This window comes from Malurus melanocephalus, unplaced genomic scaffold, assembly GCF_030028575.1.
Source record: "Malurus melanocephalus ecotype Western Australia unplaced genomic scaffold, MMel_1.1 scaffold_667, whole genome shotgun sequence".
Classification (NCBI taxonomy): Eukaryota; Metazoa; Chordata; class Aves; order Passeriformes; family Maluridae; genus Malurus; species Malurus melanocephalus.
The window spans coordinates 18,846-43,625 of record NW_026623899.1 but is presented as its reverse complement, the minus strand read 5'-3'; the positions used below and the strand labels follow the sequence as shown (position 1 = coordinate 43,625).

Below are 24,780 nucleotides of genomic sequence, written 5' to 3'. Positions count from 1 at the left end.
ATGAGTGACAAGATTTTTATCGACTTGGAAAAAACTCTGGTCAAGCTTGGTAGGTCATTATATCATACTTTTTTTTTATTTACAATTACTTATGCATTGCACACAGTGGTATTTTCTGCTTTAAACAGTTATGTTAACTTCAAATAAAAGTATAATACTAAGGTTTCGATCTTTGCCTGCATAATGGTTTGTTAGCTGTGAGGTTGTGGAGAGGGGTACTAACAGCTATTTAACAGTAAAACTGCTATTTGGATATTTTATAATAATAATTGTTAATCAGAGTTTGTGCAATTAATGCTGCACTGCATGTTTGTTTCACAGCTCCACTCATACATTTGTATATAACAAAGGGTTAATTTTCTTCTTCAGCTTTCCAGGTAGAAAAAACTCGCTATGCTAAGGAACATGTGAATCATCAGATAAATTGTGAGTAGTGATAAATTATCTTTTTACTGGATGCTGAACACTGATTTTGTTTCATTAGTCCTGGGACATGTTCTGCATCTCGGGGGCGGAAGCAGGATAAACAATGGAAGCTGTCCCGTGTCCTGCTCTCACCCTGCCTCATCTTTAGCCATCAATACTTGCTCATTCTCCCCAGCAGACTTTGCTTTTGCTCGAGACTTTTAGCTGAGGCTGTTCATCTGCCTCATGGACAGCCAGTTTCATGCTGCGCCATTTCCTGCTCTGACTCTGCAGCTCCTCAGTCACTGGCAGCCCTTTGATTCAGCTGTGCTTGCTCAATGCATCTGCCACTTGCCTCCCTTTCTTTCTTCATGTTTTTTGTTCTTTCCAGATTTGGACCTTTGCCTCACTGCTTCTTCTCTCTTTCTGCTTTCTTAAAATAATGAAAGTTCTCTCAGTTGCTACTACACACTCAAGCCTGGTTCTTCTTTTTTTGCAATCAAGCAGCTGGTTACTTTATTCAAAATTCAAAACAGTAAACCCAAAGAGAAAGTCTTGCTCTGCATCAAATTTGCTCCCTCCCAGGATTTTCAGACAACACAATATTATGGACTTATGTCTGGACTCATTTTTTTAACCATGATACTATGCAGAATCACTCATGAGAATGATTGTGGTAGAGAAACTATTCTCCAGAAAATCTGAGGACATCTGTGCACCACTGGTACTTCATAGGTAGATATTGAAACACATAACCTCCAGGAAAAAAAAAAAAAGGAAAATTCTTGTCTAATTGGTTTTCTTTTTGATTATAACATTTCTAATAATCTTCACTTATATGTGAAGAAAGTACTTGTTCATTAAGAAGATTATCACTATTAAATTGAAGTATCTTAAATATGAAAACATCTGTAACACTAAATCTGGCATACCTAAAATTCTGGTTTAACTCTTCAGTCACGTAATTGAACCTTAGAGATGAGGCTTTTCTWAGCATTTATTCAGGCTTAGGGTAAATGAGCATGCTCTTAGGGAAAAATCCAGAGGCTGTATAGTAACATGTCAKAGCTGCTTTTGTATTCAGTTCAGAGACACCTGAAAATGTGTAAACATACAGCCAACACTCAGACTTCTAGCAGTTTGGGTTAAGTCTTTCAAAAACTTAGTAAAAAAAAATAGTAACACTGATGTAATTTTGTCTCTGTGTATTACTTGGCAGATGAACAGCTGTAGCATTCAGCCTTGGATTTTGGTGTGAGATTCATCAGGCTATTTGGCTACAGTCCCTTTATTACCAGTGGAGGGAAATAGGCACTTTTAGGGTGTGATTTATCTTATCCTGAAGAAACAGTTTAAAGTAGATTAGATACACTAAACTTTAAAAATGTCTGCTGGGTGTATCTGCAGCCATGGGTGTCTTGCTCTGAAGCAGGTGCCTGCAATGTAAAATTGGGTGAGATGGATCTTGTGAAAGCTAAGGGTGTCTTGAACAGCTCACAGAAGTTTTGATCTGTAAAAAATACCAAATGAGACATTAGGTGCATATTTTTTTTAGTAGTATTATGTTATACCTAAGTAAATCTCAAAAAAAYATCTACAGGATTCTGCCACATTCACCTGTTTACAGAAAGGAAGCCTATGTCAGTTATCCAATATTTAGCTTTGTGCTAAATAAAAGCAAGTTACTAACTTTCCATATTGAAAGTCTTAAGGTGCTGAAGATAACCCGAGGAAAAATCAGGATAAACCAAGATATTAAATTYCATTTAGAATCTTTTGCTTTTCAGTGACTGACATTTCTCTGTGAGAAGTGGTTTATTTTCTGGTGTAAATGCAGATGCTGTTGTAAATTAATACATAATAAGAAGTGCAAAGCCAGAGCCAAACTTCAGGATGACCTGAAGTTYCAGAGCAGTAATTCCAACAACTCAAGATCCACCGTGCATAATTAAGATGCTCTTCCCAGTTGAGTAGATAAGAAGGGCAGGACATAATTGACCTCTATATAGGGCCACCTACTCTGGCATTTAGTTCTTCAGGACAGCAGTGACAGCATGGGATGATTTAGCACTGRTAAATCTGAAATCTTGCATTAAAAAAGAAATTTAAAATGCAGAGGGGAAAAAAGTGCACCARGTTGTGCTTATTGCRTTGCAAGCTGAGCATGCATGATAGSTCTCCCAGCTTTTCCTYGTGAAGGGAACACTGGTTCAACAGCATGGATTCTCCTCTTACCATACATTCAGAAAATGTTATCATCTGTCTGCTGTCAGAAAAGGCAGAATTCAGAGTTTGCCTTAAGAATCTCCACAAATATCATTCCTTGAGAATTTGTCATTATAATGCATTTTTAATGAATTAAACTGTGTCCTATATTAATTTATCATACATTWCGCATTTCCACCTTGAGTAAAATTCCTTTTCATTTTAATTTCTCTCCTTCTGTTTTCCACTCATGCCTTATATGCATTTAGTGATGTTTTTRTTTTTCCTTTATTGTAGTCAGCTTTCCCATTCAAAACATTTGGAGTTTCTGGAAAAGAATACAAATGTTTGAAAGGGTGTCTTGGTTCCAGCTGGAAAGTGAGTGTGCATGGTTGGGAGTATTTCAGTGGGAAAACTAAATTGGGGAATACCACTAATAGTTACTTCAGTTCTGTACAGTCTAAGATTCAGAAACAGCACAAATAATGTCAATCTCATAATATTAGATGATAATTAAGATATCACACAGCTGAAAATCCCTATGTTTTGAYTCACTTTGTTGTTACTTTGCTTAATTGCAGGTTGTCCACTCACCTGGCATTATGAAGATGGAGATTTTTGGAAGGAATTTCTAATCATTTGGAATGTAGACTTTTTACTTCATGAATTTCTTGAAAATGCATGGATATACTTTTTAATTTATTTTTTCAATTTCAGGGTACACTGCAAAAATTTCAGAAAAAAAGAATCACATTGCTAGGCTGGARGAAAATATAAATAACAGCAAAGAGGCAATTGCTGATTTGCAAAAGCAGAATGAAAGCAGCAAGAAGAACTGTAATGCGTAAGTATAAAACAGCCTGAACTCTGAGTTGTGGCTGGCATTAAGGAAGTCAATGAGAAACTAAGGGAAAAATATGTGTGGGTATGTTCTGACAGCACTGATATTAAAGAAAACTTCAGTATTCTCCTGTTTTTTTTTTTTTAAACTGCAAATATTTAGGTATAAAAATTACAGTATTGCACATCCCCTGAGGAAGCAATTTATAGAAAAGCACACTACATTTAATTTTGGGTGGGTTTTTTATTAGAATCCCCAGTTTTCAGCAGTTCATGGGTACAATCTTTGCAACGTGCTGAAGTATTCATGTAGTAAGATAACAGAAGCACAATTTTCCTACACGTGGATATATCTGAGTTTTGTCAAATTTGACCAATATTGAGAATACTGTTAAAAGAAAGGCCTTCCTGAAATTGAACATCTTTGTATTCTTYGTTTACAACATATTTCATGTTACTTTTTGTTCTATACATATTCTCACAGAAAATATGCTATAACTGCCTCTACATATACATATGTGTGTGCTTCTGCTGGCAGATTCTGGTATCAGTTTTACTCCAGACTGCAAAATTTGTCTTCTGGGCACAGTTTTTTGATGAAYGCAATGGGCCGCCATTCACCGTTTTCCTTACACAAATGTTTGTATCAGATAATTAGTTGAAGTTTTAAATGCTGGTCACTTTTGAATCTTAGTAATTAGATGCTTTTCAAGAGACAATTTGGCTACAAGGAGTTTTTCTTCCTAACATGTGATTTTAAAAAATTAAAACCTCAGGTGTTTGCAAGGGTAGCTAAAAAACACAAATCTATGTTTGACAATACAGAGAGTTTSTCCCAGGTGATAAAATCCATCACAGTGTTTATTTCTCCACAGTCTGACTAGTTTCCTCAGCAGCTGWAGTGATGATTTGTTGGCAAATTCTGTTTTGTTTTCTTGCAATTCTATATCTAAAAGTGAGTACTTCAATAAAACTTTTTTTTTAGAATGTGAATGGACAGTGTGGTACTTTCTAAGAATAAAGAGGACAGTAAAGATGGCATCAATGTCCTTTCTAGGTTTATTTTGAACTCTCAGAAAGAAAACAAAAAAGAATGGAATCATTAGTGAATAAAGTGGCTGTAGTGGCTGGCTTATTTGAATGAAWTGCCATTCAATACTGATTTGTGTATACCATAAAAAGAGTAAGGAAAAGATCTGACCTTAGTAAAAAAATTCTATTTTTCCATTACATTAAAATCTTGCYTCCAATGTAGTATAGAATGAACACTTTTACAAGTTTTTAAAGCTACCCACACWGCTTCCTTTGATATATTTTTGAAGCTGMAAATCTGTTTGCAAATGACAAACTRTTRAGTGATGCAAATGAAGAAGTAAAAAATTAAGGGTAGAACTAAGGATCTGATCTAAATTTTAATCATTGAATTCAATGGGTTTTGGCTCAAGTCCTACAAAGAATAATTAATGGCATTAGTGTAAAGAGACTGAAAATGAGAAGTGACTCATTAATGAATACATGTATTCATAGAAGGACAATGCTTGCAGAAGAGTAGAGACTTTGTGTCTTAAATTATTGGAAATGTCATTTAACGACAGACTGAAAACTGCAATAAACAAGCCCTGGCTATAAGATCAGACAATTAGAGCACTTACACAGTAGAATCACCCCAAACTTCTAAAATTTATTCTAGTTGACACTCCATCTATACTGGACATGATTCTAATGTTGGTTTTGTAAATTCAAATATTGTTTTGGAGTCACAATCACCCTCACAGCTAACTAATTGCCAGTGATAGAGCTCAATAGAGCTCTCACAAAAACAACATTTTGTCTGGGTTACAAGACATCAAGAGTATATTGAWGCAGATTTGAAGACTTTGAACAAAATATAAGTTTCTCATATTCAACAAGTCTAGAGAAAATATGATGTATGGAGATGTATTGAGATAATACTCTGTTTTCTAAAGAAATTCATATTTATCTATGTAAAACAGCACTGAAGACAGAAAATGACCCAAATGAAACATTTRTTTTTAGACAAGTGATGACATTTTGCTGATATTTATTTTTAYTTGCTAATATTAATTTTGAATATTGAAGAATTCAAACTAGAAATGTTGATCCCAGAGCAGTAAGAAGTAGTGAAACACTGCTGATGGAACCTATTCCAATGTTATTGTTTCTCTTACAATTTTTAAATTTGGAKGCAAGGATGGTGGGATTTCATGGAAATAGAAATAAGATAATTTTTWAAAAAGCCACATGAACTCAGAATGTTGTTAGTTAGGAAAAGAAATTGTTGTCTTGTTCCACTAGCCAAAATGAGAATTTTATAGCTTTCAGATTAGTGTGGATAAAGATCCTTTTTATATCCTGGTTGATGAAAGGAAGGACAAATAAAAATGCGATGGCTACCAAGGACATCCATGAAAAATAGTAATGCATGAACAAATAGTAAAGGAGCTACTTGAAWTCTGCATACCTGCTTGTGTTCACAAACCAGTGTTCTTGTACTACATTTTTTTTCCATGTCCACAGAATAGATGTGAACAAAAAATGTAACTCACAACATGGCTTATATTCTAATTAATAAAATCTCTATGAATTTTACGTATCAGGGTTTTGGGGTTTTTTTCTCCAAAGAAAAGCATGGAGTATTCTCAGTAAAAGAACATCACAGTGTCTGATGTGCAAGCACATTTTTTACGCAAATATGTTGGTTTCTTCTTTTTAAAGAATCTGACCCTTTTGAAATTCAGCTTTCTACTGAATTTGCAGTAGATATAGCGAAGTACCATTTTGTATTCCACTTTGAATCACCAGGAGTGTCAAACACTTCGTACCAGCTTCTTACATCTGCTTTTTCCAGACAGGGTGCTTTCTTTTCAAAAACTTTTTTATATGCCTATGCTAAAGATCACATTTGAATTTCACTTGAATCACAAAGCCTTTCTGCCTGTTTTACTGGTATTYCCATATCTAAGGGAGAGGTGTTTCTAATGCCTGGATGTTGAGAAAGTCCTGCTATTCCAACAGTCATGAGAATTTTGCGAAGTTGCTGTGCTCTCAGTACCATCTACAGCATCCTGCTGTAGGAAAATCACTTTGATGCTTTCTGAGCATGACTTGCTTAGCAAATGGAGGAAATTCTGAGTTTGTGACTGCTGCTTGCATTTAGGTATGAGATGAGTGCTGGTGATACAGGTGAGAATAAAGTTGTGAGTGTCTCCAACAAGAATATTCAACATATCTGAAGGATTTACTGATGGTGATGGTTGAGGACCTAATGTGTAGATTTAGATGTCTCATTACTCAGTGTTAGCTCCAAAAATTTGTGCAGTTCATTCAATGAATTCCTTAAAAAGTGCTTTGTAATCTTTCTTAACTCTAAATATATATTCTTGAATCTGCTGATTTAAAATATTAACAAAATAAATGTATATCTGCAAAGGATTTATGTACTAAACCCATTTATGTTTAACTTTCAAAAAAATTGTTCTAGTAAGCTGGCTAAAGTATTCGGTGTCTTCTTTTCTGAATGTGTTTTTACTAAGAAAGACCACTAATATGTGTTTTTATTTTGTTTACTTTGTCCACAGCTTGAAGCCCACCTATGCAATTCTTAAAAAGCATGAAGAATATTTGAAAAATGAAATTGAAGCTTTAGAGGAAGCTACAGACAATGAGAGGTATCTATGATCATGTGAGATGAGATTTCCACATGTACTGCTGACTAAACTAACTAAAGTGATCAGTAAAAATAGTGCTGTCTGCATCAAGAAATTGTTGCAAACTTTTCAGGATAAYATAAGTCACTGAATAATTTAAAGCAATTTTTGTTTACTTTACCATGAGATCTTTTGTTGTTTTGTAGTTGCCAATGAAATACAATAAAACATGGATTCTTGAAATTCAATTGCTYCCCAAATGCCTACTACAATTTTTGAGAACACTGCTCAATTGCCTACTGTTTCAAGAAAAGCCCAATAAATAAAARCAATTAATGTTTTCATTAGCAATTAGGAACATTCAGATAATTTTATACCTCTCCTTGTTTTTGAATATGAATTGCATAGAACTATCAGAATATACAAATCAAGTTTTTGAATACTGTTGTATATTCTTCAAAATAATCACAAAGCACACAAATTCAGTCTTAGATCCTAAAAAATGAGTAATGGCTCAGAAAAGCCTGGTCTAAAATAATTTTAAGACTAGTTGTGGGCAAGCTTCTTGTCAGCATTAATTGCAAACTCTATATTCAAAAGTGGCATCTCAGGGGTTCCAGCTTCATTAATTAGACTCAGCCTTTAAAATAAATTATTAATTGTGCAGTGCAGCTACCTGCAGTCAATGAAATAAAGAACAGACCCTGAAGATTTTCACTGAAATGTTCCAAATGTGCTGTACTAAGGCAACCCACCAAAGTTTTATTTAACAAAGTAAAACTGATCTCCATTTTAGAAAGGCRGCTCACCTGCACTGCTCTGCTTGTGAGGGGGTGGAGGCTGCTCRGCCCTGTGATGCAAAGGTCCTGGCAGACCCCTCCAAATACCTAATACCAGTTTAGAGTCGTATATTCAGGTAATTTAAAACATTGGCTCTGAGTCTTTTGTAATCATTCTTTTTGCCAGTTGTCCAAGACAGCAAAAACCCTGAGAGCCTTTAATTAACTCAGTTAGTAGCTTATCTTTTTTCTTCCTGTTCAGAGCTCTAAATTTGGTGAAAAATAAGGCTAAATTGGCTTTCTATGAGTATATGATTAAGCCATTTTGGCTTTCACTAATTTGAGCTGACAAGCCAAAGAAGCATTACTTTTAAATTGCTTCTTTAGATAACTAGTTTCAATTCCAACATGAAAGTGTTTGATCTGTTTTCCTGAGCTTAATTATAAGACATCATGACTACAAATCATAAAATAAATTTAATTCATTTATTTTTCAAAACTGTGCCTCAAATGTAGTCCCTCTGCACTGAAGCATTTGATGATATGTTCAAGYCAGCAAAATGTGCATTCAGCAAATTCTAAATATTTAAATTAAGAAGAAAAATAAGTAACTTTAGAACTTTATGAGCTGAATATTTGTTTTAGCCTRGCATTTGGGGACACTGAGGACATGCTTCTTTAGATGGAAAGATGTTTTTAAAAGATGAGCAGATCAGTTCCTGTTTAATTAGGCACTTATAAWGGAGGTTTATAAAATGTTCTGCATTTTTTCGTTGTTATTGATTTCAAGAACATATAAGAATGCTTCTATGAACTGGAAGTTAATCTTGAAAATAAGTGATATGAAGAAGGAAAAAGTAATAAATTGCTATCCACATAATGTTCAGGAGGTTTGTGAATGTTGCCGTTTTCCTGTTGTAATTAGATTAAAACTTTTCTAATTAATGTGAACAGTGCTGAATTCTAAATAGTCTGTGTTGTATGCATGAAATGGAGGRTGTAAGTTACTTGGGGAAAATATTTAAAATAGAGACAATTTTTAAAGTACTATATATGGCTGTAAGTATTATCTATGGAAAATAGATTTTGGGAAAAGAATAYGAAGTTTTACARTCATGTTCAAAAACTTGAAATGTAYCTGTTAAACCAAATAAKTTTACCTATTTATATTGTTTAMATTTATTTGTAATGCATTMTAAGTTATATATTAGCAAATTTATTTTTTGTCTCAGTTGATGTTGTGACATCTATTTAATTAAATAGTMCTGACTACTTTTAATCTTTCATACCTGGAAATTTTGTACAGTATACAGAAATTCTAAGTAAATCAAAAACTAGACCATCTGTGTAGAAAAATAAATAGATTRGTGTGATTTTCTATATGAAGTTTGGGAAATAATAGTTCCTATGYTTGATTCACAGTGTTGACTTACAACTTCTTTCCCCTAAAGTGGGTTGAATGTCAGTCAGTTTAACTTGTGTCTGGAGTGTAGTTTTATTTAAAAATTAGAACCTTACTGCATTTTGCACTGTGAATTTGTTTTCCTTYTGTAAGAGTAGAAGCTTCTCATATTGAATTTGGACATAAATTTTCTCTCTCCCATTGCCTGGGATATCCAGGGCAGCCAGGACAGTCAAATGCAGTGTTTCAGTCCTGCTGCAATTAAATGATTAATAGCAGTTTGGGATAWAATGTGTTCTTAAGGAGGAATCCTATGTGCTTTGCAAGCAGTGAGAGTTGTTCCTTAATACAGGGGCAGGTTAAGACGTGGGTCTCTGCTTGAGTTTCTCTTATGCACCATAGTTTTTCCTGTAAAGGAATTTCTTGCTAATTTGTGGGTGTACTAATAACTTAAGGTTTTTAAATTTGCCTCTCCATTCTTCACAAACTTTTCCTACATTAATTGATGTAGGAAACTTTAAACTACCTACTGTAGTAATTCATAGCCATGTGCTCTCATGATGTCAGTGAAATTACATTTAGTGYAACATTAATTTACAGGGCAGTCCCACAAGAAGCTGAACATTCTGGCTCTTTGCCATTTGAACATTGAAGTGTTTGCTTAACSTTAACTATGAATAGTCCTGTTGTTTCAATGTGACTGATGTGTGTTTCTAAGGCTTCCCTGAGTCAGACAGAGATTACTCAGCATCTCCTTGGAGGCAGCTCTTAGTCCAGTGGTGCACCAGGCTGCTCTAAATATGGGATGTTTGGCCAAATTCTCTTTTACTGTAATTTTGATACAGCTCCACTGAAGCTGATGGAATTGTGCCAACATGCACCAGCAGAGGCTTTGGCCTGCGGTGAGTTTCATCATAATTACACAGGGAAAAACACATTTGTCATCTGCCAGACTGTATTTTAATATGGTATGATCTACATTCCTTGCAGAACAGGGAGGTTTGGCTGGTTTTTACCTCATGACTATTCTTTGTTACGTACATCATGGCCTTCCTTGAATATAGCTGGAAAATAAAAAAATAAAGCCAAATATTGCCATATTAAATACAATCCAACCTTTTTTCCTATGATGACAGCAAATTAACTGAGCTCATGTCATAAATTTATATTTTTTTACTTAAAAGCAATGGCTTCATGTGAAAAAAAATTAAATTACATTTATTTTTATAGGAAAATGTATCAGGAATCCATAATCCAGTATACAGAGATTTTGCAGGAGCACCGCAAAAAATATACAGAAACTGCTCTTGCCCAGGAGTATTACAAGAAAAAGGAGGAAGTTGAAGAAATCCAAAACAGACTTTTGAAACGCTGTGAAAAATACAAATGGAAAGAAGATGCATGCTTGGATATTCTGGGTACTGCTATTATCAATGCTTTTATAATAAAGCCTTTTGGCAATGCACTGCACATTAAGGTGCCATACAGAAAATCTCTGATTTTCCACTGTTTCCTTTGAGCTAATAAAATATATTCTCTTTGTTACACCATTTTAAGAAAAAAAATCTGTAGCAAGTAAGAATTTAGATTGTACATACTAATATTCCTTTCTCCAACCCATAAATGTAATGGGGTGAGGTTTGTCACTGAACTTCTTGGGTAAAAAAGTTCTAAGATTCCTTTAGACTGAGCCTCTCAAAATTTTAAATTTAATTTGAATATCTTTTTAGTTTTGTTTTTAATAACCTTACTGTTATAATATGATTTTTATTATCTATTCCAAGCAAAGATAAATGCTGTTGATCTATTAATTTATCTTGTATTTGTTAAGAAAATTAATTTCTTAATTAATGAGCTGAAATTYGATTTTTTATTTGCAGAGGCCATTCCTTTTAAATCCGTAAATGACTGGGCTGTACAAGTGTATCCTTGACTTCTAGAATGTATTAATTTGGCAGGAAAGATATTTTATATTTACCTTTCACAATTTTCTATTAGAAAATAAAGTAATTATATATTTATATATTTATATATTTATATATTTATATATTTATATACTTATATATTTATATGTATTTAAATATTTATATACTTATATATTCATATATTTGTATATTTGTCATTTATATATTTATGTTTAGAGTGGCAGCATTAGCATTTCTCTGTGAGGTCGAATTCAGTTTAAATTTATGGGAGCATTTCGAGGAAAGAAAATAAAATTTCATTGAATAACACACCCATCAAAACACTTCATTTAGGAGAAGGTTATTTGAAGTTAGAGTTGAAGATTTGTCAGAGAAATGTAGATTTGTCAGAACTTCCTGCACCTCTAGCATTTGTATTATGGGATAGAGGGGTAAGAAGGGATCTGATGGTATTCCTTGTTTGAAAAAAAACTTGTTGTAAAATATATTCCATGATATCAAAGTGCCTCTATGAAGCAAAAAACACAGGAAACATTAAAACTTGTTGAAGCTGCTACCCAGGAATCCATCAAACTGCAAAAAGAAGCAGAAGAATTGGAAATGAAAATTGACTACTTAAAAAAGGTAACTGTATCTGAATCTTATTTTATATAAACATCTTATACACACCATTGCATTTTCTGAAACATCAAAAAATAGTACACTTTCAAGGACATAAAGCAACAGCATGATTCYGGCCTTATAATTACATTTCTCTAGTATTAGACATTTTTTTTCTTACAGAAGAGGGGTCTATGAATGYAAATGTTCTTAAAGTTTGCTTTCTGTTGACCTCAGTTTGTGCTGCAGTCTCTGTTAAGCCACTGTGTCACGATGACTTTGGTGGCAGCTCGGGAGTATACACTTAAAAATAAATCAGGGCCACTCCTCAGTGAGCCCCAGGGCTTGAGTGTGTGGCTTTCACAGGTCCTACTGGGTTTTAAGGGTTTGTGTTTAACTAAATATGCTTTACAACGAGAATAAAGAATTTTCCTTCTTTCCTTCTTTTTTTTTTCTTTTCCCCAAAATGCGTGTGTGGTGGTATGAAATACTCAGCAGTAAAACTGTCTGATTTTAGACAGGAGATCAATACAGTTCCATGGACTGGGAGAAGTACTGATTCAAAAAAATCTTCAAAAAATGGAAGGGATTTTATCAGTACAGAAATTGGACCCACTCCTCTGTAAAAAGTCTCTTCTAAGCCTGAGCAGTCCAGTCTTGTAAAGGTTTAGTAACTTTTTATAGCATTGCATCTGGGTGCTTTTACCTGTCTAGACCAGACGATCAAGGGCTCCATTTGCTGTCTTGTGCTGATATCAGCATGCTTTGCACAGGTGGTTTTTTCTGTTTATATTCTGTGATCCTGTTTGACACTCACAGCCTGAAGTTCCTAATGTGAGATGTGCTGTGTAAACATACAGGAAAAAGGGATGTGCTGAATTTGTTTATAGCTATGAAGGAGACCATGTAAGGAGCTCCAGGATCTCAGTAGACGTTTAGAGCCCATTCTCCAAAACCTCTGTGTTTATTCCAGTTGTTACAGTTGATCCAAGAAAAAAAAAAATTGCCTCTTTTTAACCTTGTTCTTCTTATTTCTTCAGAACCTCTTGGCTACAAAAACTACTACAGAGGACCGGTTCACCAGGTTCAGAAAACTTTTGYAGCACATAGCTAAAATGTTTCAAGTTTTTTTAATTTTTATGCCATTTGTTCTTTACCTTTTAAGACATTTGAAGAGACTAARGAAGATCAAAATAATTCTGAGAAGATTGAAGGAAAAAAACAGAAAATTCTTGAGCAGCCAGAAGAGTTTAAAGAAAGGTAGATCCCAAAATTATTTTCCCCATCCTTTCATCCAGAATACTATCTCAGAATTTACACAAAGACTGCTACAAAACACAAATTGTTGYTACATAAGGACTGGCAAGCTTCTCTCATCCTGGTCATGTGAATTAATTATGTAATTTTAAAACCTTTATTTTCTGGGGGTTTAAGAAGGACTAATTTTGATTCTTGAAGCTCAGTGTGTCTGGAAACATACTATAAAAATATTTTGTCAAAGCATTTGCTTCTCAGCTACCACGGACAGATTTGTGTAAGTAATTTTGAATGCAACTACAGTGACTGTGCAGTCAGATAAAATAACATTAAATCTACTATATGTATATTTGGAAAAGGAGTCAGGGTTCTGTATGTCAGTTGTCTTCACCTCTGAACTACTTAAGAAATTTAACTCTTAATTTAGTTCTTAAAAACAAGCATGAGTGAAAGTTTCATAGACAGGATTAATGGCTTAGTAAATTAGTCAGCGATCATTTACAGCTGAGACTCACTTTAATTTGAGCTCAATTACAATGACTGAAAATCACCAYGAGGACTATCTTGCACTTATCTGGAGTCCTTGTGAATGTTGAAACATCTCCTGTCGAGCTGACACTTTTAGACCAAAAGCCATTTTAAAGCAAAAATATATCCAAAAGACTTTGTCTAAGTGATTTCATATTATGGTGTGCTTGAAAAAGAATATTTTTAGGGCTTTAAATAGGCATTTAGTGGAATATATCTATAAAAAAAAGTGTCATTTTAGTAATTCCTAAGATCCTTTTCACGGAACATTTTAGGTGTTTAATATCTTCTTACAGTCTATGAATCCTTCACATTTCTTTGTGGTGTAGCCTTTGCACCAATTTTACCTTTTCATGTAAGTTTTTTGTAATTGGCAAGAACAGAAACATGGGGAAGCAAGAAATCACCTCAGTTTTGAGAAGGTAAAAAAAGAAAATATGGGAAACACACTCTCATTGAATTTTCAAAGAAACCCATATGTGTTCAGTCTGCAGAACACAAAATACCAACTGAAGACTTTCTATAAGAGTCAGAGATCTATGCTCTGGATATAGAGGTGTAAGAATTCCTCTGAAGTTCCTCGAGGAGAGGAATCCATTGGGTGCACTGCCAGACCTGCCATCTACTGAGCAAAGAGATCTTTGTGCAGAAAGAGGAGATATCTTCATCTTCTGCTACAAAGAAGAAGGAACAAAAAGGAATTGTACTGTGAATCCTCATGAACTGATCCAAACCAGCATGGAATCAGCAGCATCAAGGGAAAGAACTGAAGAGAGCAATGAAAGCACTGGGCAGAACAATGTACAAATTAATACCCATGAAAAGCTTTAGAGGGCTACAAGACMAGAAACCAGCTTGCAAGTCAATTAATAGGTGCTGATATATATGTTCTGCTCTGGGCAGCAGGATKGCAATGGGAATTGTTCTTTTAAAAAGCCTGGAACACTGTTGTTTGAATCTCTTGGTGCTGGCYAGTTATTGGTTAGGAGTGCAAACCACAGATTCCTCTGCTCAATACCAGCTCTTCTCTCTGATTCATATCTCACCAGTTACACAGACAAGTATCATAGTTTCATTTCCACAGCAAGAGTTGTCATCAATCACCAAACAGGACTCAACTCTTTTGAAGCCTACTTGATTTCTCAATTAGACATTCAATTTATTATATGGAGAGGCTGATCTCTTGAACTGTGCTATGGCATACATCATGTTCATCCTCTCTGCCTTTGTAAAATGGTTGGGAGAGCTTTAAGTCCGTGAATCTGTAATNATTAATTCCATCTCTTACATTTCAAGTGAAAGATTTTTGCTAAAACTTCACATTAAGTAGATTCCATGGTGGATTGTTGCAGTTCTTTCAACATCTTTGCCTCAGAARTGATTAACTTTTATTGGTCAAAGAAAAAACTGGATAATATAATTCTAATATAATTTAGAAAAGTCCTTCTAAAGCTGTTTTCAGACTTCTAATGTAAACACGTATGGAGAGCCAACCCTGCTCACCAAAGCTCATAGACAGTTAATAGTAGTTATTACAAGTCCAGCTTCCCAAAAGAATGCTCCTGATGAGAATACTGAGCATGGTTTTGTAGCTGTAAATGCCACAAAGCAGGTGTGATTCTTCATGTGTGTAATCAGATGYACTTGATTCCTCCAGTGAAAATTARCATTAATCCTTGGGTTTCTTTATGCTACAAAAAAGAAAATACTGCCAAGGAAATGGCACTTTATCTTGGCTTAATCTCCCTTTTATACTTTACACTTTCAAATACCCCTGCAGTATGGATCAAGATAAAGATTTTTTTATCTACTCAGATGTCTACTATCAATGAAGTAGAGAAAGTGATTATTCTTGCTGCTGCAATTTGGATTGCTTTGAGCTATAGGATGCAGTTTTATTTTTCTTCCAGTGGTTATTAATTATGCCAGAGAAGATGTGCATGGTTTATATTTCAATAGTGTTTTTGTGAAGAAATGGTGTATTGCATATGCATAGAGTTTAACTGCAGGCTCTTTTGGAAGGTTTTGCTACTTAAAGCAAGCATATCTTACAAATTTCTGAGTTTGGTTTGTAACTCTGCCTTTGAGGAATTCTTCTATATAGATATGCATTATAAGAGGATTTTTTTATTTAATGGAGAGTAAATCTTTAGAAATACAGAGTTGTCTGCTAGGCTCTGTTTTGATTTCCCCTTGCTTTTGCACTTTCTGCACCTGAATTTAAAGATACACCACACACATCTTTTTTTCTGTAGTATTTATCCTCAGCACAGGTTGATCTATAATTAACATAACTTAAAGATTTCCTTTGGCTTTTAATTTCTTAGGTTGTATATGTTCTGTACAGTTTGTTTAGTCTCAGTCCAGCAAAGCACCAGGTATAAATGTAACTACAAGTGAAAATAGTCCTTGTCATCAGATACACTTGGCTGAGGTGCTTTCATGGTTTAATGTGAGCACAGTTTTGTATCTATATCAGTTTAATATGTTGTTAGGTCCTTGTATCTTAACCAGTGCTTCAAGCTGGTATATTTTAATTAGTGCTGCTACTTTTACTCCWCACTACCTTACAAAGTGTATCCTAYGTTTTATCTTATGTTTGTTTAGAGAATTTCAAGAACAAAAAGACAGACTCAGTTCTTCATCTGTTCTGAGCAGCATTGTTCAGTCAGCTACAAACCAGATGTTATAGCTAGAAGCCCGGAGGCACTAAGCAGAAATGCCAGAGAGAAAATAAAATAGAACTCATTATTCTAAAAAAATTGTAAATGTTCCTGTGCCAAATAGCCACTTTACTCTTCATTGTTCTGCTAACCTTTGTCTTTCTGCACTGTAAAGGGCTATTTACCCTACACAGATAATTACCCCACAAGTGAAAACACTTGCTGCAGTTTTCTCTTTTGTGTATGTGTAGTGTGAGTATTCCAGACAATCTCAGAGAGAGAGRGAGAGAAAAAATGTTTTTAAATGTGAAAATGTGATTTCAGAACTGCAATAATGATGCACTTTAATCAAAGTGTAAAACTCCAAACAACTAATGRTTTTCTTTGATACTGACAAAATTTAAGTCATCAGTGTTTTTATGATTGGCTTATTTYTCCTTTATGGCTTCTTTTTCAGAGATATTCTCTGCCTGATATTATTTGAAGAAAACTTCATTTTTATCAACTAGTGGTACTGAAAGTGGTAGAACCTCCTTGATAATATACAATGCCCTTGAAAATTCCACTTACTTGAATTCCACTTATTTACGCCATCTTTTTGGCCCCCCCACTTCCAAAAACTGGGCCAAACAAAACCAACACACAGTTATAATTTGTGATTTCTTTTCTTTTGCAATGATTAACTTTTTTTTTWAAATTTAAATTTGTTAGGATGTTTGAAGAACGTGAACGTCCATCTTTGCCAAATGAGAAGCATCAGCTGTATAAAGCATTACGTGTCCCATGCATTCCTCGGAAATTTGTCCCCTCTGTACCGAGTTTTAGATTCTCAAAGCAACGACCAGAAACAGGTATACTGTGTTTAATGATTTCCCAGTGAGCATTTTGTGTTATTTTTGTGCAAAAAAATGAGTAATTGATGACAGCAAATCTAGTGAACTGCTCAGCTACTTATAATGAAACCAGGCTTTCAGTGGAATGTGGGTGCTTACCTTTCTTTATATTCTARAAATATTCTGTGTCTGATTTTTCCTTTAYSTGTGCAGTGAGTAAAGCAACATGASAGATACAACTGATGGTGTCAGAAACATCTGAAAATAATTTAATTTCAAATCTAAAATACCTTTAGGACTGTTTGTATTAATACAGTAGATATTAAACAACTACCATTTGTTTGATAYTTTCATATTTTGTGTTAAGTTTCTTTTTGCTTTCTATTAAAAGGGAAATTTATAAGGTTTGTTCCCAAGTTCAGTTTAACAATGCCATGCTTTGGATACTTTATCCTRTTGACAATATTATGCAATATTTGTAAATTTAGGGAGAGAAGAAAAAGAGAAACCCGTGGAACTTCCTGTGGCCACCAGCAGTTCCTTCAGCCTTGCAGAAAATTCATCAGAGGTGTGTTGCCCTCCCACTAATAAAAACATGAGGTTATGTAATCTGGTTTATGTGGTCATTTAAATTTAAAGAAATTCAAATATACCTCATGCTATTATGTCTTACATAAAACCTTTCAGCACTGTAAACTGCAAATCATGGTTATCTGCAATTACTTGATTCTGCAAAGCAAAAATCTTTCTTTGGTGCCTTTTCATTCTTAAAATATCCATGTCCTTACAAACTGCATTCTAACGCCAGACTTGAGGTGGACCATGTTACCAACTCATTTTGTGTAATAGTTTTTAGCWTTTAAAATAGCCCCTGTAGATTTTGTGTGTACCAAATATTTGGAACTCTAAAGGAGGAACAGAATCTTCTGTTACTGATGAATCATCAGCCATCTACTCCATAATAAAGGATTTGATAAAGGATTAAGTGTACAGGAYAGTCTATAGTTAACAGCTCCATTCTGAGGTTTTACCAGAAACAGAAATCTAGGCTAAAAGGAATAAAACCATGAAAAACAGTCCTTGGTGCACCGCAGGAGCCCACAGCTCCATTTTTTTATCTCTCACCCATAAAAGCATTGTTACTATGACACTTTTTTGAAATGCTGGAGTGAATTGCAGCTTTATTCAGATACAATTTTTTTGTTCAAATACAATAAACTAATCCAGAAGGAAGCTGGAGGTGCAACTTGCAAAGTTGTGAAAATTACCAATAGCTTCATAGAGTGCAGGACCATTGGTAGGAGCAATAGATTGTTAAATATTAAAGRACAAATCAGAAGAGGTGAGGCCATAAGGGATAAAAGAGTTTGTAACTGTGTTTACTGTGCAGGAACTTGGGCAATTTTCTGCATCTAAACTTCTTTCTAAGGGACATCCTACTGGATCTATTTAAACCCAAAACTTAATGTATAACAAAAATCAGGTTAAAAAAAGTTAACATAACTAGTTGTGGTTTTCTTAAGAATTTCAAGGGAACTGAAGAATGAAGTGAATGAATCAATAAATGGCTTAGAGTGGARCCTGTGTGAGAAGACAAAACCTTTGTTATGTAAGACAAGATGAAGGGCAATGACAGGACTGAGTGGAACAAGACCAGAAGAAATTTCAAGCAATTCTGATTTGTGACTGGCTGAGGGAGTTGGACATGATGAGGAAGGGCTGTTGCCAGGGTAATCTAGAGATGAGGCTGGGGATCTGGGGAATTGCACTTAGACAATAGTGGGAAGCAGTAAGTCAAGGTTAAGAGAACTTTAAGAAAGGGTGATGGCAACAAGGAAAGGAAGATGGAGTCTGAGGAAAAATAAAAGATTGGAAGAAGGTTGCTATACTTCCGAAAAGGTGTGTTGTACACTACAGGAGTTGAGTGCCAGACAGATTCYGCAGAACCAGCCCTTTTGTCCCCTACCCTGATAGAATTCAGCTTGATACATTTTGTTAATTAAAAGTAAACAAGTAGTAGACACTCCCTGTAAAATAATGTGTTATCTGATGCTGAGGCATGGATTCCTCACCCTGCCCTTAAGGCACAAATACATGCTGCATAGAAGAGTTRTGGCTTCTGCTCTAGAAAATCAGTGAGGTGGCAGTATTTCCATTCTTTCTGCAGTTTTTCAATTCACACGTGAGGCCTGTGCCGACTGTGACTGATGGGGATGTTGTCCTTCAGGGGCAGTCAGGCCTGGCTCCAGCCCTTATTAGATTGACAAGCAGGAGGAACCAGGCTGCAGCAGTAGCAAGCCTGCATGAAGTTTGTAAATGACTCAGCATTATTTGTGTTGCAGARAAGTTAATTATTCACATCTAGTTATCAGTGCCGTGTCTAGGACTTTATTAAAAAATTACAGAAATGGTTTTGAGTATTATGCTGTAAAAATATAGATAAAGCAAAGGTAGGCAAAAAGYTTTTACATTGCCTGATCCTTAATTCCTAGTTAAAAGGAAAGATTTCCTCAGTCTAATGAAAAATCAGAGTGATGTTATCAAAGTATCCATTTCATTTTCTGYCCTCACTTGAATTTTTTTTGTCTTTTAGATGGTTATTGACCCTGTAGGGACTAATAAGCCACAAATTGCCCAAGTTCCATCAACAGTAAGCATACAAAACCGAGTGAAAATCAGGTAACTTCTCTTTAATAAAGTAGTTTTCATTCTTGAGGCTGGGCTTTATGGAAATGGTTCACTTTTAGACAAATATGAAATTTTGTTTTTCAGACTGCCAGACCTTCCAAAGCAGTTGACTTCTAATCAACAGTTTGAGAGTGACAATTCAGTAAGGGGTAAAGTACACCATTTTTATTAGCTTGGACCATATAATTATAAAACAGAAAATTCTAGGGACCAAATTTTCTTTCTGGTACTAAGAGCCACTATCTGTATTTCTTTTCCACTTTGATTATTCAGCTCAAAATTTGAGCGGAGCAGTCAGGCAGAGTACTAATTTAAATAGGGGCTGAACTGCTCAGTGATGTGGGATTTAATCTGCATTGACCATTGTGAATGAAAGGATCTGTCCAACATCTCYTGTAAATTCACACTCAAAGCTCAAATTACCTGGGTAAAATGAAATCCAATCTTAACATCTACTCAGAAGGTATGAGAAAATGCAAAGAAAAGGGATGTAACAAACACAGTAATTTAGGTATCTTGAAGAATTGTATTAAGATTATTAAAGATGAAAATTAACTGGAGAAAAACATATAGAATGTTTTCAGAAAYAAAACAGGGTAGTTACAAATACACCTGTAGTTTTTGAAATCACAAGGAACTGAGCTTCATGTTTCTTTTTCTACTTGTACTGCCAAGCATGTAAAAACTAAAATCTAGATTTTTTTACAAATAGAATACTAACTCTGTGTCCTGAAATATTGGCACTTAACCCACAGTGCCTGAGATGTAGCACAATCTGAAGCTAAAGAAACTCTGATAGCAGAAAGTCTGATAATGTTCCTTCTCATTTCTCCTCCTGGCTCTTGCCCAGTTCTTTAAACTACACTTCATCACTGTCACATGGATGTGCTTTTTATATTGYTCCCACCTGGTTTCTATTGACTTGTATTAGCACTCTCAGAGGGCAGTAGCTGGAGTAGACAAACACAGCACTCTCAGGGAACAATGGGAAGGTTTGAAGAACACACCAAACYACAAGAAGCAGCCTGAGTAAGGCTTTAACAATAGCGAATAAGTGGCAGAACAAGAGGTAATTATTATGGACACAGCCACAAAGTGGGCTGTTAARAAAACCACAGTCAGAACACTTCCTTACCAACAGCAATGCCAAGTTAGTAAACCTTTCTGGGAAAGGATTCTTTCCCACATTGTAATTTCCATGTGTCTGTTTAAAATGCTGTTATGATTCAGGCAGTGCTGTCTTTTTTTGTACAGCGAGCCAGGAGGCCAAACGTGCTGATAAAGAAGCAGATGAGCCCAAGAAATCTTCCTATGTACCTCAAGTAAGCAAAACATTTCTCATGTCATAAGTAAGTAATTTATCTAGAATAGTCAAAATATTTTGGCATATTTGATTTGGCTGGCAAGAGACAAGTCTCAGAAACTGSTAAAGTCACTCATTATGAGGCACACAACAGCGAAGAGCCAATCAATGCCCTCTGATTGGTAATGTGGTTATCATTGCTCTTGATCACCTCAGTATTCTGAGGGGTTTTGTGCTGCCTTAACAATACTATTTAGGATGACTATACTATGCACATCATACTTTTTGTACCAATTGTTCCCTAACATTTTCATTAATGTGAGCTGATTAAATGTTTTGGGAAAAGGCTGCATTTAAAACTCATGTCTTGCATAGAGCTATAATAAACAGGCTCAGTGCTGGCTCCACTGAGAACATATTTATAGGTAAAATGATATTTTGGGAAATTTTATATGTTATAAACATCATTGTGTATTTCTTTTTAATAGGATGTGCACACAGGTTTTAAGCCAAATGAAGAGAATCCTGACATAGCAGTAGAAAGTGCAGAACCTTTCATAAGAGTACCTAAAACACCTGACTTGAAGGGGAAAAAACCACAGATCTCTAAAACACCTCCATTTGACTTGTATGATTTCAGTTTTTATTTTGATTCTGAGAAAAAAGTTGAACTCATGTTTATTGTACAAGGATTTCTGTTCTTTGTGAAAGATACTAGAGAAAGAATTTTTTAGAAGCTCTTCTGAAAATACTCGGATTTCTTCCTGACTTATGTTTTACATTTATTAAGATTTTCTAAAAATGTAGTTTCCGAATGAAGCTGTTTTGAAAGATCGGTACTTTGCTTAGAAATATATGAGACACATTGTCTTTTCCTGCAGTAATATTTGTTATTCTGATTCCTATTTTCAAACAAGGTTTTTAGGTTGTTTTTTGTTAAAAGGCAAGGAGTTGGTAGGAACACCCATCTCATTTTACTTTAAAGAACTGCGTTATCTGTTCTGTGATGCAAAAAGCAATTATTGATAGAATTTATGGGAATGTAAAAAAAAAGTGAAAAAGGAGAAAAAGTAAAAAATGGAAGGAAAAAACCCCTCTACATTACTTAAAGAAATTATTAATATTGTTTCTTCCTTCCTATATTTACAGCATTCAAAATTTAGATTGTGAAGAAGGACCATCAAAATCTCCTGCTTTCTTTTCTCTCATGAACTTCTCCCAGAAGTCACCTGGGTTTAATTTATTTGATTCTTCTCTGTTTGGAGCACAAAATTCATCTGATGAGGTAAGAAYGATTCATGGTGAACATCAAATTTCCACAAAGCAAAATATGTGAACAAAACAGCATGAACAGTGAACGAGATTTTTCAGACTGGCTATCTTTGTAGCAAACAATTTTTAATATCTTGGTTAATTTTYATTTGCTGTCCTTTGAAAATATTTAATTCCTTTCCTGGCAATCCCCCTATGATGACTTCTAATCAATTGTGAGTCCTTCTCACATGGATCACATGGATACAGTGACCCAACTCACCAAAAGGCTTCTGGTTCAGTGTTACAGTGCAAAATTTAGGCTCCCTGGCAGAACTCACATGCTTCTTCTGCATGGTTTTGTCTTGATCAAGTAAAGAACAGTGAGAAAGGAAAAAAGGACAATCTGTTAGGGTACTGAACAAATATGGATTAGCTATACTCAAATGGAGGAGCTAGGTAGGCCACAGATGGAACAGGGAAGGGAATCCAGGTTTTCCTTTTTCTTTGCAGCTTCCCCAACCCCAGTGCTCTACAGTAATTTTTCCTCTCCTGAGCTATTGGGTAGATAATTGGGAATCCAGGATAGATGAGTGTGTAAGACAGGGCTTAGATATCACTTGGCAGCGTAGATCCAAAACCTGTTATGCAAATAAGGGATTTGAGCCCAGGTAGCTCCTGTTTTAGTGGGTGTGCTCACTCCTGTGTTACTGGCTGGAAGCTGAAGGAGGGATGAAGKGCAGCACCATTTTATCCTGGCTTTGGCAAGATACGTGTGGTTGGTGTCTCATAGCATGAGCTGCCTGCAGGAGTGAACACACTGGTGAGTGATTGCTGAATTGCTTAGAAATGAGGTGAGTTTTAAGCCACCTAGTGCCATCAGAACCAACATTATTTTGTGCCTGCTCAGCAGAAAAAMCCAAGAATTTATCAGGCTGTAGCAGACCTGTGTTTCTTTGAAGTTAGATGGGAGTTTTGAAGGACTTCAGTATCTATTTTAAGTCTCATCTAAGAACACTTTTCAAGAATGACAAGGGCTTATCCTGATAATCTTTCTGGCAATATCAGGCCCTACTCTGTAGGAAGTATTTGTATTGCTGCTTGGAGTTTTTTATAAAATGTCTCAGTATTGAATAATTTTGAATATTTTTAGTTTAAAAAACCAGCAGTAAGTCAAGTCAGCTTTTGAACAATCAGTCTGTTTTTTCCTTAGAAGAATGGAAGGGGGATGTTTGCAGCTACATGCAAATATCATAAGCCCCTTCTGATCAAGCAGCTTACTTTGCAACTTAGGGACTGATAAATACCTTTAAATACAGATTTTTTTTAAGGCTTCTAACATTTGCTGAGACAGTGTCTTCCTCACCAAAAGCAAATGAACATATTACATATCAACATTAGAGCTAATCTTTTGCCTTTCTCATTTGTTAAATAAAAATTTATTTACATTTCAGACAGAGGAAAGTTTCTCTGTGGGAAACCTGAACTCTCTGTCTTCACACAAAGATATTGGTAAGTCTGAAACTCAGATGTGCTTGTGTATACCAGCTCTCTTCTGCTTGTGTTTATATGACCAGCAAGTTCCTGGTCCAGCCTGACAGAGTACCTTTGGTTGTCTGAAAGGATGTTCAGTTGTGATAATGTAGCTCAGTGGTTTATTGTGCTCATCTGTGTTTTAATTAGTTAAAATGTTTCCTTCCATGTTTGGCTCCAAATGTTTGGTGTATCATGGAAATGAAAAGGTATGGAAAGAAATAGGGATAGTGGTAGGTGCATTTGAAACAAAATGAGAGGAGCTGCAAGGCAGAAAGAAAAGTCCAAGTATTTCAATCATTGATCACATTGTCCTCTAAAGAAACATTTTGCAGATTCTGTTTGCAAATACCTCTGCTGCAAAATGTATMATGCAGAAATATTTTATTGWTCTAAATAATTCAAATACTTCACAYTTCCTTCAATGTAGATTGTAACAACCATCCCCTGGAAATACTGTATCTGCACAGAAATAAACACACAGCTGTRGGTTCATGGGCACTGGGATATTTGACACAATATATTAATAAGGAAACATATGCTGAATGCAGTACACTCTTGGTAATGTTTAAACTAATGATAAATATTATATGTATTCCAYATAGGAAGCTTCTTTGGGAAACCAGAAAGTGAGGATGCATTTGCCTTTCCCTTCCCCTCGGATCCAACTTCTCATGCATTTGGAGATGGAAAAGATGACTTTAGTTTTCCATTTGCATTTGGACAGGATCAGGGATCATCACAGCCTCTGTCTATGAAAGGCTTTCATTCTTCCTTACAAAATACAAAGCCATTTTCACGCTTTTGAATACCTTTGACTTCCTTTTAAATTATTTTCCTACTTAGCCTTGACAAATGTTTTCAGTTTCTTAAGTTAAAATACAAAGCATTTCATCTTCT

At 35.1% G+C, this 24,780-nt stretch overlaps 1 protein-coding gene across 1 annotated transcript; it reads left to right on the top strand.

Moving 5' to 3' along the window:
• Window positions 1–24,780, top strand: CUNH14orf39 (chromosome unknown C14orf39 homolog). Its single transcript, XM_057383858.1, has 17 exons — window positions 1–49; window positions 370–426; window positions 3,328–3,454; window positions 7,050–7,139; window positions 10,530–10,717; window positions 11,180–11,222; window positions 11,728–11,848; window positions 12,990–13,084; window positions 16,984–17,123; window positions 17,594–17,673; window positions 19,699–19,784; window positions 19,878–19,942; window positions 21,048–21,115; window positions 21,585–21,724; window positions 22,246–22,381; window positions 23,802–23,859; window positions 24,486–24,780. Exons 1-17 carry the CDS (start codon window positions 1–3, stop codon window positions 24,686–24,688), a joined length of 1,746 nt encoding a protein of 581 aa, XP_057239841.1. The 3' UTR covers window positions 24,689–24,780.